The following is a 16179-nucleotide window of genomic DNA, read 5'->3' as shown; positions in this document are numbered from 1 at the left end:
AAAAGGCAAGAAAAGTGTAACTCTCCATAATTTCTTGATGTCCCCAAATGAGGATAAAATAAGATAGGGATGAATTATCCTAGGAATCCCTGCCTACCATCCTCACATATGCAGCAGGGCAGAAGCCTATGGAGAAGATAGGGATCCACTGAAACCATGGAATGCCCTCCAAGAGACACAAAGAACAGGAAATCATGGTAAGAAACGTTCCTTTCTCCTGTGTCTCCTGGAAACCTTCCAGATCTTCTGATGTGAGAAATTAGTGTCATTTCAAGGTAGACCTCCATGGGATCCGAATCTAATCAATAACTATTCTCTCATTAAGCAGAAGGCAGTGTTTGCAGAAAATAATACATCTAATTTTTTGTGCTTTGCAAATGTGTGCAAGGAATTCTGTGTGGCTACCAAACAGATTTCTTCCATGGAAACACTGGTTTCTTCTGGCCTCTGCTAAAGCTAGAGGATATGCTTGTCCCTGGTTGAGTCCATGTGGAGCTGCACCCAAAAAACTATTGGGAGGGCTCTGTTTGGGCCTGTATGTCCCTTATATTCAGTTTGTTGCAGAATGAGTCCCTGGGTACAAGACTGTCATTGATTCATCTTTCTCTCATTAGAGAACACGCAGCCAGGGGGGCCCTGGGCACTCACGAGCCCCACAGCGGGAGCTGGGGCCCCAGCAACTGTACCTCCAGCAGCAGCAAGAGCCCTGCTGCCCCCGCCACCAGCAGTGCCGCCAGCACCGGCAGGCCTGCCGAGACCCTTCCCCACACAGCACGCCCCTTCCTCACGCCGGCCCCGCAGCAGCCTGGGCTCGGCCTTAGGAAGCATGCAAGGCCGGTGGCGGTGAAGGTGGCCATGCCAGCTTGGAGGAGACAGCAGCAGCAGCAGCAGAAATTTCATCTCCTCTGAGAACTTTCAGGCTGCTCTGGGCATTCATCTTTATAAAGCAGGCAAACTTCTGCAAGGGTTGCCATCTCTTTCATAGAGGCAATGAAGGAAACGGCCGCAACATACTGGGAATTATGATCATCTACAATCCGTCTTTCAACTGGAAGAGTTTTCTACAGAATGCAGGGGTGGCAGCAAAAGATAAACATGAGAAGTTCTCAGTGCCTTCATTTTCGACACCGGACAGAGCAGGTTTCACTAATTATACTACTGCTGGGATTGATTGTGCTCCTAAGCGGTAAAGTGCAAGCTCCTTTTCTGCTGGTCGTCCCTGGTGGAGAAATGATTGTTGTCCCACAGAAAACAATTCAGACACCCAGGACTTTAGTGTGGGAGTAGTGTGTCAGTTTGAAAACAAAATGTATCAATAAATACAGGAGTGTAATGTGTAATTTTCTTCTAATGTAAACATTTTAAAATGACTCTGTTAATGCCAATGCAAATAAAATTCATAATTTTTGTATTTGTATTACAGGGGATAGGACTATGACTGAGAGAGCGTGGCTAGCCTTGCAAAGTAGCCCAATGTCTATAATACCTATTTTGCCAAAGTGAAATGTATTGAAATGTATTGCAAATTGTATTGTTTTTATTGTTTTATTGATGTATTACTGATGTTCTATTGATGTATTATTGGTGTATCTTTATATTGGTGCTCTTTGTAAGCCGCCTTGAGGGCCTTTTGGCTGAAAGGCGGGGTAGAAATATTAAAATCAAATCAAATCAATTGTCTTTTGGACATACCTAAGGCCTTTTTGTCCTTTATTTTCATGAGCACTAGATCCAAGGCCTGTCCTGAAAGGCTTTCCACCCAAGAAAGATGCTCTGGCCAGACTGGCACTGAGCGCCAGCCTCGACTTACCAAGTCTTCACCAGGTTTTCCTTCTGGCCAGAACATTAGCTACTATGGCCTGAGACTCCAAATGTAGGATGTTGAGGAAGGCATTTGTTAGTAGCACTGAAGGAAGTCTAGTTTTCTGGAGATAGCTCTTCCTCATCTTGGGTATACCTTCAATACCTTCTAGCTTCTCTGACCACCGGTAGGTGGCTCTTGTGAAGATAAGAGTGCTGGTAACTAACACTTAGAAAACTCTAGCTGAGGCTTTGAATCCTCTGTGGTGAAATGCTTCTACCCTCCTATCACACAGGTCTTTAGGCCGCCCCTCACCTTCTGTGGGAATGACTACTGTTAAAGAGAATGCCATGATTGGAGTATCTATCACCAGAGTCCATGAATTCATTTGGGAGCATGAAAGGTTTGTTTACCATATGAAGCAAAGATTTTCCTTTCATCAGGTGAGTCCACTGTCTTGCACACATAGTAAAAAAAAAATCAGGAAAGATAATAGTATGTGGCTTCAGAGGTCCTTGAGGAAAAACTGCCTTAGTGCTAGAGGGTGGTAAAGTCATTTCACCATCCAATACTATAGGTGCAGTAGGTCAGGGCTGAGTTATAGAAAGTACATAGCTGAGGCCAGAAAAGCAGGAAAGTATTCAACTGAGAACACATGATCCTGAGATGTGTAGGTGGCATCCACATCTTTTTCTGACAATTCTTGTTCTTTCCAGTCTTCAGATTTAACTGGTATTTCAGATATGGTCAGAGAGGTTTCTGCAAGGATATCTTGGGTTGGTTAACGGACTGTCCAGAGCTAACATTCCCTGGAATGGGTCCTGTCCTACCCTAGTCCAAGGTAGCAGAGGTACAAGGTCCCTTGTCCTTTTTATATATTCTGCCTTGGATGGGGAAAGATGACTCTCTGGAGGAACCAGAAGATGAGGAGAAGTTTCAAGGAGACCTGTGCCCCCTCTTGATTTTCTTATGACCACAGCATTCTTCTGGTACGGTGATGCCTCTTTTTTTCTCTCTTATGGGACCTTGAGATCCCATATCTCCAGAACTAGGAACAGGAATGGACCATTGGTCTCACCTGAAGGGTGATTTTCATATGAGTACGGTCCTCACAGCGGGTATTAGCTCCACCTATCGTGCGAAGGCAAGAATGTTTTTGAAGTCAAGACTAGGGGTGTCAGGCCCCACCCACTCTCCAGTTCACTCGCAGCAAGTCTATAGAGAGAAATCTAAAAATAGAACAGGGCCAACAGGCCTGCCAGCAGGAAAATAACATGCATAATAACATGACTCTAACATAGCGATATAACAGAACTAGAAGTCTTGACTTCACTAGTAACTTTAAATACAACAGCGTAACAATAATATATAACAGCTTAGTAAGTTATCTATACATCCTCCAACTGGGAGGGTCGTGAGGACCGTACTCATATGAAAATCACCCTTCAGGTGAGACCAATGGTCCATTTTCCATATGAGTCCGGTCCTCACAGTGGGATGTACCAAAGCAGCCCATAATAGGGAGGGACCACCCACATGCTAGTCGTCATTAAGAACCTGTTGCAACACTCGTCTGCCAAAAGAAGCGTCAGCAGAGGCATAACAATCTATTTTATAATGACTTATAAACAAGTGTGGGGTAGCCCAAACTGCAGCCCTGCAGATATCAGCAACAGGAGCGTTGGTAGAAAATGCAGCCTTTGTAGCCGCTGACCTGGTTGAATGAGCAGTTATGCTAGCTGGAACTGGAAGCTTAAGTGACTCATAAGCTAAGGCAATACATGCCCGCAACCAGCGGGATAAGGTGGAATTAGCTACTTTATGCCCCATAGACCTTGGATTAAAGGATACGGTCCTTCTGATATCCTGAGTCCTGGACAGGTAGGTCTTGAGAGCCCTCCGGACATCCAACAAATGCCAAGCCTTCTCGAGAGGATGGGTAGGATTCGGGCAAAAGGAAGGCAAAACAATGTCCTGGTTGCAATGGAAAACTGAGTCAACCTTGGGACGGAAGGAAGGATCAGTCTTCAGTACAACAGAGTCCTTATGGAAGACGCAGAGATGGCGAGCAGAAAACAATGCGCCCAACTCCGAAACTCGTCTGGCAGATGTGATTGCGATCAGGAACAAGACCTTGAAGGACAGCATACGTAAAGGCACAGTCCTGATGGGTTCAAACGAAGGGCGTTGCAAAGCCTGCAGAACCTTCGACAGGCTCCATGAGGGAAACCGATGGGCAATAGCTGGAGATTGTAGGGCGACTCCCCTCAGAAAGCGTTTGATGAACGGATGTGAGGCAATAGTCACACCAGAAGAAGACACTGATAAAATAGACGACAAAGTCGAGGCATGTCGACGTAATGTGTTGGGTCTGAGTCCCATCATAAAGCCACTATGGAGATATTGTAGCACCTGCTGCATGGTGGCCTGGGATGGATCGTGATGGTGGGACTGGCACCACTTGGAAAAAGCCACCCAAGTATGTTGATAAATACGAGTGGTAGATGGTCTTCTCGAGGCCAAGATAATATCAATAACAGCGTCAGACAGGCCAGCCGACCTCAAATGTCCCCGTTCAAAAGCCACGCTGTTAGATTGAACCAAGTGGGGTCCTGATGCCAAACTGGGCCCTGGGATAGAAGATCTGGCCTGACCGGAAGTGTCCAAGGATTCGTCACTGACATTGCGAGAAGATCTGAAAACCACGGTTGACGTGGCCAATATGGTGCTATCAGAACCAGTTGTGCCCTCTCGCTCCGCGCCTTCCTCAAGGTTTTGGCTAACAATGGTATTGGAGGGAAGGCGTACAAAAGACCGTCTGGCCATGGTATTGACAGAGCATCCACTGCTTCCGCTGTTGTGTCTAGGTATCGGGCAAAATACCTGGGAAGCTGGCAATTGCGACTGGAAGCAAACAGGTTGATGGAAAAGTTGCCGAACCGACACTGGAGACAATGGAAAATGGTTGGATGAAGTTTCCATTCTCCCAGAAAGACCTGTTGTCTGCTGAGACAGTCTGCAGTCACATTCCAGATCCCTCTGAGATGTTCTGCTTTCAGGGATTGCAGATGTTGTTCTGCCCAGACGAAGATGAGGAAAGCTAGGTCCTGCAGAGAACGGGACCTGGTGCCCCCCTGTCTGTTCAAATGTGATTTTACACGTGTTGTCCGTTCGAATGAGGACATGGGCCAAAGGGAACAGAGACTGAAAATGAAGTAGAGCCAAGTGGACAGTCTTTAGCTCCAGCCAATTGATGCTCTGAGTCTGCTCTGCCGTGGACCAGACCCCCTGAACGTACTGGGAGTTACAGTGGGCTCCCCAGCCGATGAGACTGGCATCTGTGGTGACAACAGTCCTGCGGGGGTCTCTGAAAGGAGTGCCCTTGGAAAGATGTTGGACCCTCGTCCACCAGCGGAATGTGTTGGAACGGTAGCAAGGCCCACTGGAGGTGGTGAGTATGAGCTCGAGCCCATGGCACAATATGGATAGTAGAGATGAGCATTCCGAGCGCCCTGGCTAGAAGCATGACATCTGCGAAGGTTTTGTGCATCAGAGATCTTGTGATGTCTGTGATAGAGGTTATGCGATCTGATGATAGGAACACCGTCGCTTGTAGGGTGTCCAACATTGCACCTAGATGCTGTAGACGTTGCATTGGTTGTAGATGGCTTTTGTTGAAGTTGACTAGCCAACCGTGGGCCTCTACCCTGGAGGCGTCTGTTCCAGCCTCCTCTGGAGGAACGGAAATCATATGTTGGGAACTCGCGGCCTCGTCCCCCAGGCCGCGTTCCTCGAAAGGGCTGAGACGTGCTGTATGAAGCGAAACGTCTAAAAGGTCTGTGCTCCATGTTTTTGACGGTGGCCAAGACGGGCTTTTGAGTGTCCTTAGGGTCAACAAGCACCACTTTTAGTGCTTCCTCGCCAAAAAGTAATGAACCGGCATAAGGTGCCCGTGATAGATTAACTCTGGCAGTAGGGTCGGCCTGCCAGTGACGAAGCCAGAGGGTCCGTCGGGCCACGACTTGAGATGCCATTGCGCGTGCTGCTAGTTGATTCGCGTCCAAGGTGGCGTCGGCCACGAAGGCAGCTGTTTTGTGCAATTTTATAAGCGATCTGCGCATTGAAACAGGATCTGCATTGGGATCCTCGATGAGGTCATCCAACCACATCATCGCTGCCCTGGCAAAGATAGAAGCTGAGGTTGATGCACGCATGGAAAAGGCGGTGGCCTCATGGGTTTTGCGTAGTGCAAAGTCCAGTCTCCACTCAGTAGCATCCTTTAAATGAGATTCTCCTTCCCTTGGCAAGAGGGATCTGGAAACTAAGCTAGAAATAGGCTCGTCTATGCCAGGGACGGCCAGTTTGGTAGCAAAGTCCGGGGCCAAAGCATAAAGTCTGTCCGCAATGTTATTAAATTGGTGTGCTTGTAGGGGGTGAGCCCATTCGTCTTTGGCCAGTTTGGCGATGGGGTCTGGCACGGGAAGGTAGTGTTCAGCTGGGGTGGGGGATTTCAAAACCCTAGCCCCCTTTAAGACGGGGGTGGAAGAAGCAGTTGGAGTGGATTGAAGGCCAAGAGTGTTCAACACTCTGCGCGCCAGAGGCTGGTAGTCTGAGGCGTCGAAGAGGTGATAGGATGTGTCCTGCTCATGCTCAGAATGGTCACTCCATTCATCTCCTTCGTCTTGCAGCGCGAATGCGGATTCCTCCTCACCAGAGGCGTCATCAACGAACCTGCCCCTGGCAACATCAAACGGGTCAGGAGAACCTGATGGGTTTGCCTCACTGTGTACAAATTGGTCCCGGCTGTGTTGAGGGATAGCAGGAACTTGAGGTGGTGGCTGTCTCTGAGCAAAAAACGAGAACATGCCTTGGAGTTGTGAGATAAACTCCTGGGACAGCTGCCACAGGTAGTGTAGAGGAGTAAGCCTCAGGTTGGATGACCGTTGGCTGCTCAGGAAAGCCCGGAAAGTCCTCCTCGTCAGAGGAAGCAGCAGGGGACTGAAAAAGGGTAGTTAGCTGTGCAGGGGTTGACCCCTGAGGAGCCAGAACAGAGACATAGCGTGGCCGCTTGGCAGTGCTGTAGCTGGAAAGGTGCTTTGTTTTGGCAACCGCTTTCGCATGCTTATGTTTGACCGCCTTAGGTGGTTTAGGCTTGGTCGCCTGGCTTGTCTCTGTATGATGTTTTGGCATGGGCGCCTGGGTTGTCTCTGGCTGTTCTGCCATCATACACACTTAGCGTGCTTAGTCTTAGTCGCCTAAGAATGTTGCAGTTTGGCTGTTTGCGACATGTCTGGCTGTTCTGCCATCTTATATTTACTTTGGGTGCAATACACGGCCACAGAGGGGGCACGATGTAGAGACCCGAACTGGCACAGTGTACGACCACAGAGGGGGTAGGATACACTGGCAGATGGCGAAGTGCACGGCCACAGAGGGGGCAGGATGCACTATGGTATCAGCGTTAGTATAATATAGGCTGTATTTCAGGATGCACTATGGTATCAGCGTTAGTATAATATAGGCTGTATTTCAGGCTTGTACATGGCCACAGAGGGGGCAGGATGTACAGTATATATAGTTCAGACTGAGTACACGGCCACAGAGGGGCAGGATGCACTATGTTAGCGTCAATATAAAACTTTATGCTGGAATTCAGGCTTGGTACACAGCCAGATGTGGCAGAAAGTACAGTGTATAATCCAGGTTTAGTACACGGCCACAGAGGGGGCAGGATGCACTATTGCTGTTCAGGTCATCAATTGAGATTAGGACCACAGCCTTAATGATACAGTCACAGCCACAGCCTTAATGATACAGTCAGTGGGGCAGGCAAAATAGTTATGGATTTGTGTGTAAGGAGCCTGTCTAAATCATATAGGGTAGCTGTACACGGCACACGACTGGGGCAGAATGCACAGACCCGAAGAAGCTCAGTACACGGCACACGACTGGGGCAGAATGCACTGGCAGATAGCTAAGTACACTGCCACGATGGGGCAGAATGTACACTATGAACAGGCTTGGAACAGGCTCAGTACACGGCACACGACTGGGGCAGAATGCACTGGCAGATAGCTAAGTACACTGCCACGATGGGGCAGAATGTACACTATGAACAGGCTTGGAACAGGCTCAGTACACGGCACACGACTGGGGCAGAATGCACTGGCAGATGTCTGAGTACACTGCCACGATGGGACAGAATGTACAGAGTTAACTGTTCAGACAGCTCTTATGTGGGGTAAAAGTCAAGCCGCTTGTATAGTATTCACAGCCTTGTATGTATCAACAGTCTTGTACACTGCCATGTAGGGGCAGAATGCACAGTTTAGGCAGCTTGGTGGAGAATCAACAGCCTGTATACGTTTATGATAGTGCAGTTGATAATGTTGTAGGAGCCAGCAGCAGTGTTGGAGTCGATAGATCGTACTGTGAGGGCTGATGAAGAGGCTTGGCTCGGCCAACTAGGGCCCTGACAATAGAAAGCCCCCCCCCCTTGGCACTGTAACTGACTAGACAGCAACAAACGGGAAGGGAGAGTCAAACAAAATGGCGTCCGCAAAAAGGGCGGGAAAATAAGCCAATCAGAAAAAACTTGGGGCGATAAAGGAGCAATGGCGGCACTTAGGAAAATGAGCTGCAGCCACCAGTTCCGAGGGCAGTCGCGGCAATCTCAAAAGCCTGGATGACGGAACAGCCCAACCAAAGGGGTGAAAAAGAGCTGCAGCCGCAGGCTCTGGAGCTGCCGTGAAAAAAGTAAAGTGGCAGCAATACTGAGAGCAGCCGCCGCAAGCTCTCAGTTAATTCTAGGTGGCTTTCTGAGGGGGGAAGAACCACAGCCGCGGTCTCCCGTAACGTCACTGAGCTTCAGGAGGCAAAGGGAAGCCGTATGGACAGGCTCCTTCTATAGGGGGGGAGAACCGCAGCTGCAGTCTCCCGTAACGTCACTGAGCTTCAGGAGGCAAAAGGAAGCCGTATGGACAGGCTCCTTATGTAGGTAAGCCAAAGCAGTCAGGAAAAAATGCTGCGGAGCGGGCCAGGAAGCCGCGATCGCAAGCTCCTGATTAGAGCTGCGTCAGCTGCCAGAGAACAAAAGGAGCCGCAGCCGCAGCCTCCCTGAGAGCCGTAGGCAATTTACTGGGGGAAAAAACGAAAGGAGCCGCAGCCGCGGTCTCCCTGAGAGCCGTTAGGCAATTTACTGGGGAAAAAACGAAAATCCCCAGTAAAGGAACAAATATGAGGAAACAAAACAGTTCAGACAGAACAGAGGGAAGGGAAGGTACAGACTAGACACACAAACCTCCCACTCCGTCACAAAAATACAGAAAAAAATTATCTAAAGCTACGCTGTCAAGGATTACAAACTTGTTCGATACGAAGGCAAGAATGAACTGGAGAATGGGAGGGGCCTGATGCCCCTAGTCTTGACTTCAAAAACATTCTTGCCTTCGCACGATAGGTGGAGCTAATACCCGCTGTGAGGACTGGACTCATATGGAAAATGGCTGCTCTGCTCCCCATGCCCTGTCAGACATTTTTAGGCAATCACCCCTCTCATCCATACAAAAAACTTAGGGTGTTCCTCAGCAATAAGGTCATGTCCCTTAGTGACATTGAGATTAGGGATTCCATGGTGACTCCCTGCCCCTGCTCCAAATTATGCAGATGCTCTTGTCTGAGAGATTGGTATTGCCAGGCCTTCCCCCAGTGAGTTTATCTGTAAAGGAGCAGGCTTTTACCCTGCTTTAAATCACTGAGACTTCCAACCTGGTTAAAAAAATAAGAAAAGCTACTTTATAGCTGCTTTATATTTATAGAAATACATAGGAAAGGCTGTCTAGTTCTACCGAACTAACCAAGTTGGAGGTGCAAAGACTAGGTTTGGTCATTGTCCCTGTCAAGAACTGTTGCCAGTTCTCACCAGGACTCAGTTCCCAACCCCAAGGCAATTGATCCCAGCCAGGCACAACCTGTGCCTCCCTCACCAAGGCTGAGTAAACCAACAACCACCCTGTAAGGTAGGTAGACTGCCACCACCCCTTAAATCTGGTCACCCACTCTGGGCCAAGGGGAACCCTAAAGTGCCAGAAATAGACCTGCCAAGGATTCCAGAAGACAAGAGCCAAAGATGCACTCCTTGTCTTGGAGCCTTAAGGCAAAATACCAAACTATACGGTAGTCTGGCTAATTGGCCAAGGTGTTGGATTCAGAGCCATTTTCCCCCTGAAATGGACACACACTGGTAAATAAGAGGTACCTTTATTAGAATAAAATATAAGTGCAAGAAGTATAGCAGCAAAATAGTTCCTTAAATCAAACACGCCCAAGGGTTAGATAAAATACAGAGTTCAAATCACAAATAAAAATAACGAAGCTGTCTAACCTAATCTGTACTCACACAAGATTGGTAAACCAGCAGAGTAACATCATTGTTCCACATCTCCCCAGAGATGTATAGCCTAGACAGCAGATGGAAGATGGAACCCCAACATCAGGTAGCACCAAGGAACATTGGGGAACAAAGACCTAAGGTCTTCATCCTATTCTTATGGGGAAAAGCCCAGCAACAGCCAGGAATTAATTAGCCAATCAGGGGGCTTTCTGATGATGAAATCTTCTGGAGCTTTCTTGCCTAATAGTTATGCACGTCTCCAACCTTCCCAGGCCTATGGCCTTCAAGTACCAGTCTTGGCTGATAAGCAGGTGTTCTTGCTTATTGCCTAATTAACTGAGCTCAGCTGTGAAAACTGACTGTCTCATGGCCCCTCAGAGGCCCTAATTCAGGCAAGATGTTCCCCCCTCCCACAATTCCTTGCCACAGAACCATTTTAGAAACCAGGCGTTCTTGACAGCCCCTATGCTACAGGAGGGAGAGAGAAAGGTGAGATATCTCCTCTCTCTTTGGTGGCTGGAGAAGCAGCAGGAAGGAGAGTTGGGAGAAGTGGTCAACTTTCCTAAGAGCATCAGTTTACACAGAAGGAAGGAATACAAGTAGATGAGTACAAGTTAGGTACAGCCAAGCCAGCTGGAGTATGCTCTCTATCTCCCTGCAGGCATGCAAACATCATCCCCAAATCTGAGTTGCAATCTTCCACACTTCCAACAGCTCTCTCTTTCACCACCCACTCCTAGGGCTTCATGATGAAGGTGGCTGCAGCAGTAGCCCAATCTCTTGGGTAGAGCATGGGATGAAACAGTTGGTGGGACTGCTTGTGGGAAAGTTTTGCATACTCAAACTGGCACCGGTTGGGAGAGGACAGGCATGGAAAAATGCATATTACATGCCCCAAGCATCTCAGACCAGTAGGGCCCCTACTCAACCAGGGAGGGAGGGCTGGGCTAAGCTGACAAAGTCTCCAGCTCACATGGGTGACCTGATAGCCCCAGGAAGGGCTTAGGAGTCATCCTGCTGTCTTGTTGCTACTGGGATGTGAACCTGAAGAAGTTGCCACTGTTCCATGCCACTAACTGTGTGAGTGTGGCAGACAGAAAGAGTGACTGGAGGGGATCAGGGCAAGGAAAATGCAATTAAATAAACACAAAGAAAAAATGTTGATTAAAAAATAATAATTACAACTGTAAGGTTGAAGAGCTCACCATAAAGCCTTATGGTGCTGCCAGCAGGCAGGGCCAGTCTAGGGAGGGCAGGGTAGCTCATCCATTAGAAACTATTTTAACTGTTTACTGACCAGAGGGTCAAGTTATTCCTGAAGGTCTCAAATGTTGTCCAGGAGCCACAGGAGAACTTCTTTAAACACAAGTTGCTAAGACCTCATTCCTCAATGGAGGAAAGGAGAAGTTCCTTTTAGAACAGTGGTTCCCAACCTGGGGGCCGGGAAGTAATCCAGAGGGGGCCGTGAACAGTAAGGAAATGAATTATTTATTATTTTTTTAAAAAAAGTCTTCACTCCCTGGACACTGTCTGCTCTCCACTGCCGCTGCAGATGACACCTCCCCCTTGCTCCAAACGAGAGGGGAGGCCTTTTGCTGAAGCGCCAGAGCATCTTTCAGGAGCACTAAGGGCAGGCATCTGCCTATAAAATACATGGCAGATGCTAAAGGAGGCTGAGGGTGGAGCTAGCAGGAAGAAGAGGGGATTACTATCACTGATTCCCGTCTCCTTGCACTGCCGCTACTGGCAACGTCCTTGCTTAGAATGAGAGGAGAGGGCTTTTTGTGAAGCAAAAAGAAGCAAGCCTGCAAAGAAAGGCTGATTTCCCCCTTCCTTCCTGGCAGCCAGCCTGCCTCCCTGGGGGGACGGGGTCACAATTTTTTTTCAGCTTATAAAGGCGGTCCCGTGCTGATAAAGGTTGGGGACCACTGTTTTAGAAGAACCTTATTCATAAGATCAATAAAATTAAAGATACTAATACTACATGTGGTTGTGAATTCATAGCCCCTAAAACTATTCTGCAGCATTCTGCTAAACCATTCTAGAGCAAGACAGTCCCAATGTATACTGGGAACCTGATGTCATAATCAAATCAGCAACAGTCTGCAAATCACATTATAAATTCTGTAATCCAGCAGTTCTCGAGTCAGCTAAATTGCTGGGGATCTCAGTGGCCCACTAAATAAACTTTTTTTGGCGTCTACAAATCAAAGCGGAGACATAGCTCATATTTTAAGAAACATACTCTTGCCTTTCTAATGTTATGAATGTGCTCGTTTTTGTACATAAGATTCAGTAAGGTTGTTCTCCATTGTCCAAACAAAATAAAATAAAATTTAAGTGCAGGGCCAAGTACAGATATTCTCGACTATTCCATGGACCACCTGAATGGAACATGCAGACACAGTTTGAAAATCTTTCCTATAATCAATGTTGGTGGGCAAAGCCTTGGAGGACAACAGATGTAGAGATCAACAATATGGTTATTATATTATATTCCTCATATGCCAGCTTGAAGGTATCCACACCTTATTCAGACAATGCTCACAGATGTATTATTACTAAAATAGGTACAGATCAGGACTTGAATCGAACATTTGGGTGGCTTTGTGATAAGGGTTTATGCTTCTTGCCTGCTTCTATATGATTATTGCTCTTATTGCTTCACCACACTGCCAGCATTTATTGCACTGCTATCACTTTCAAATAACTAGCAGACATCAAGCTGAGGTGTTTACGTTAACTTAAAGCAGATGCCGTCACTGTTGGTATCTTGCTAGATAATCCTCAAACACATTCAGGGTGGAGAGGATTTTCTGTCAGCAGATGGTTGACTGTACTTGCAGTCGCATGTAGGTGATTATGGTCTTCCATATTATGTTAACAATTACTGCTTATAAGAAGCCAAACACTTTCCAACGTTATTGATTTATAAAAATAAAAGTTAATATTGAAAACCTGCCCTCACCACCACTATTCTGCCATTTTACTAGGACTGAGGTTTTTTCTCATGTAGCCCTATTCTCTGTGTTTATTCATAGGGTTTGTATGGCACACTGAGAACCAGAAATCTGGCAACTTTAAAGTATCTTGAATGGCCAGTTCTGCAGTATTAAGTAATTTCCTGAATGCTCCTATATACCCTAAACTCCTACAGACCATGAAATTAACCTTAGTATCTTACTGCGTAAGAAATATAAAAACAGGTTCACAGTTCTGTCATTGAGTTGTATTTAAGAACAAAAGCAGGGAGGCAGAGGGTATTGAAGTCAGGAGAGGCTACCAGAGTCTAAGACAGGATCTCTGCCTCAGTATAGAGCAGCTACCACATATTACTGTGCCCATTTCTCAATTTTTTTCTTTACTCCAGCCCAATGTACTGTGGTTCACCCTACAAAAATATGAGGTCTCAAATGCCACTGAAGCCTTGTGCAGAATGTTACAATTGATGGGAAAATAGGATTGCATCTCCCTGTATCAGTCCACCCAAAATCTGTGTGTTGAATTGTCAATGCTTGTCACAAAGAGGCCTATATGCTTAGGCCTGGTGAATGTAATAGGCAGGGCTGTGGAGTCGGTACGCCAAACCTTCGACTCCGACTCCTCTATTTTTCTACTGTCCGACTCCGACTCCACCCAAAATTGCTTCCAACTCTACAGCCCTGGAAAGGGCTGTAAATGTCTTTTTAAATTGGAAGCTCTCATAGGAGCATTTTTATCGCTGCCTGAATATGCGCTGATCTTGGCATCACAGCATTTGTCTTCAGCTGGGTCCTGTGTCATACACTGACACACAAAACGTTTTCCATCTTCAGTTATGGTGAAATGCTCAACTACAGCTGACTTCATGGGAAGCTTCTTTGACATTTTGAATTTATATTTTAAAAAATTTCTCAATCAAAATTTATTTTGAAGCCGGAGTTGGAGTCGGTACATTTCTACCGACTCCAACTCCACCCAAAATTGCTTCAGACTCCGACTCCACAGCCCTGGTAATAGGTACACTACAAAATTAGAGTGTACATAGTGCATGGATCAGCAGCCCATTCTTTTCATCAAGTATAATAACTGCAGAAGGCTTGAGTTCCTACACTTAAACAAAAACACTTAAGCAAAACTTAAGAATTACTGTTGAAAAAAAAAACTATAAACAGAATGAAAAAATAAAAGACAAAAGCACTCCAACACAAACTAAGTGCTCTCTGGAAAGACTGTACTAGACTTTTCCTATGCACAATGCTTTAGAAAAAGTTTTCAGAACAGGGTAGAAAGGACTTTTTGTTTTAGAGAGACTTACCCTTGGGCTCACTACAGACAGGAAGGACGGCAGCTCTGTGATCTGACAACACTGTTTCTGTTTCCATGAGGTAGCTGATCGTTGATGAATAATGTAATCAGAGTAGCCAATTACAGCTTTACAGTGGCCCGTGAACACAAGGTTCTAAAAATTGATAAAATTAAAAAAATGTTTTGCAAAGATTTAGAAGAGTATTTTTCACAGTAATTGTATCCTAATGTCAGATTGGATACAAATGAACAATTACCAAATATTTTAATTTGAAATATAGACCTTGTTTCCTGAGAAGACATTCTGAGGCCGCCACCACTGTTTACTTGCTTTTTCAATATTTATCACAGATAAATAGCTACATTGGGCCAAGCAAAATTGCAACATAAGACCATTAAGAAATAATTTCTATAAGGAAAGACACTTTACATTCCTTGACCACGTTTAGTTGCAATTCTTGCAAAGAAGCTGGTAAGTACTAGGAGAAATATTTTTAGTACATATACAAACATAAAACAAGACATTAAAGGTGGTATTTAACTAAATAATAGCGCTAGCACAAAAGGACTTCTCCTCCTCCCCCTGCTTGACCTCTAAATCTGTTCTAGGTTTCCCCCCAACCCTTCAGAGCAGATTTGGGGAAGGTGCAGGGTGCATGTGGGGAGAGGAAAGTCCCATTGCATTAGCGCTAATCTTGCACTAGCACTATTATTTAGCTGAATACCAAAGACCCTGTAGCTCTCATGTGACCTTGGATCCCATGTGATTGCCCACAGGAACACGTAAAGTTTCCAGTCAGTTTGACACTTGGAGGATGCATATTGAGTTGTATGATCTGCCTCTCTACAAACTACATGTCTACATCATAATCACAACAGCTTGAAAAAGGGCCACAATTCACATCAACATTTATTACTCTTGTGTAGAGCATTTCTGTGTTGACTGCAGTGCAGGGCTGTATTTTCAGCCCAACCCTCAACATGACAACTTCTGAACAATTGCATTTTGCCCACACCTGCATGCATGGAAATCTCAATGCGTGAGTACCTCCTCGATGGAGTAGCTCAGTGTTCCAACTGGAGGAGCCCATACACACAAGCAGGGCTTGTATGCATACCTCCCATGTAGAGGCACTGTTTCATACAACCAGAACCTCAAGGTAATCCCAACTGGGTTGTGAATTTGTCAGTGGCTCTATGCACTCTCACAGACAATCATGTGAGGGTCCAGATGTAGAAACTGAAAGCAAATGATATTCTCATGCATTTCAACCCTCTCAGGTCTAAGATAAAACTACACATGGGGGAAATAGTCTTCTGCAAACTGCTGGGAATTAATAAAGTGAATGACCATAAAATCTCTGGGTGTTATAGTTGTGGCCCTTACAAGAGAGGCCAACATCTCTGGGAGCAAGTTAAATAGACACATGCACATACCTGATGGAATAGGCAATTGAGAACAGTAAATCTCAGAATGTTTTCCTACTTACCAGTCTCAAGTTTTAAAAAATTGCAAGGGCCAACTCTGTAATTAAAGGTTCTCTCATCCATCCTGGTCAAGACAATAGTACCTGAAGTACACTGGAAACCTGTCTAAGTTTCCTTTATGCATTATTCATTCTAGTCACTAAATTTAGGTGCCCAAAATAGTAAACAGCTGAGAAATGAAAAACAAGTCACCCATGGCCTCGTTTGTATT

The 16179-nt window shown here is 46.1% G+C and overlaps 1 protein-coding gene across 3 annotated transcripts in view; it reads right to left on the bottom strand.

Annotated features, from left to right (window-relative positions):
• The window catches only part of INO80 (INO80 complex ATPase subunit), a 166431-nt gene that overhangs the window by 66498 nt on the left and 83754 nt on the right, over window positions 1-16179 (bottom strand). For all 3 annotated transcript variants that reach the window (XM_061611396.1, XM_061611394.1, XM_061611395.1), the window contains exon 25: window positions 14491-14634. In XM_061611396.1, coding sequence (XP_061467380.1) covers window positions 14491-14634 — 144 coding nt within the window. The remainder of the gene's footprint in view (window positions 1-14490; window positions 14635-16179) is intronic.

The sequence above is a fragment of the Rhineura floridana genome, chromosome 2 (genome assembly GCF_030035675.1).
Source record: "Rhineura floridana isolate rRhiFlo1 chromosome 2, rRhiFlo1.hap2, whole genome shotgun sequence".
Taxonomy (NCBI): Eukaryota; Metazoa; Chordata; class Lepidosauria; order Squamata; family Rhineuridae; genus Rhineura; species Rhineura floridana.
This window is presented reverse-complemented; position numbering and strand designations above follow the sequence as displayed.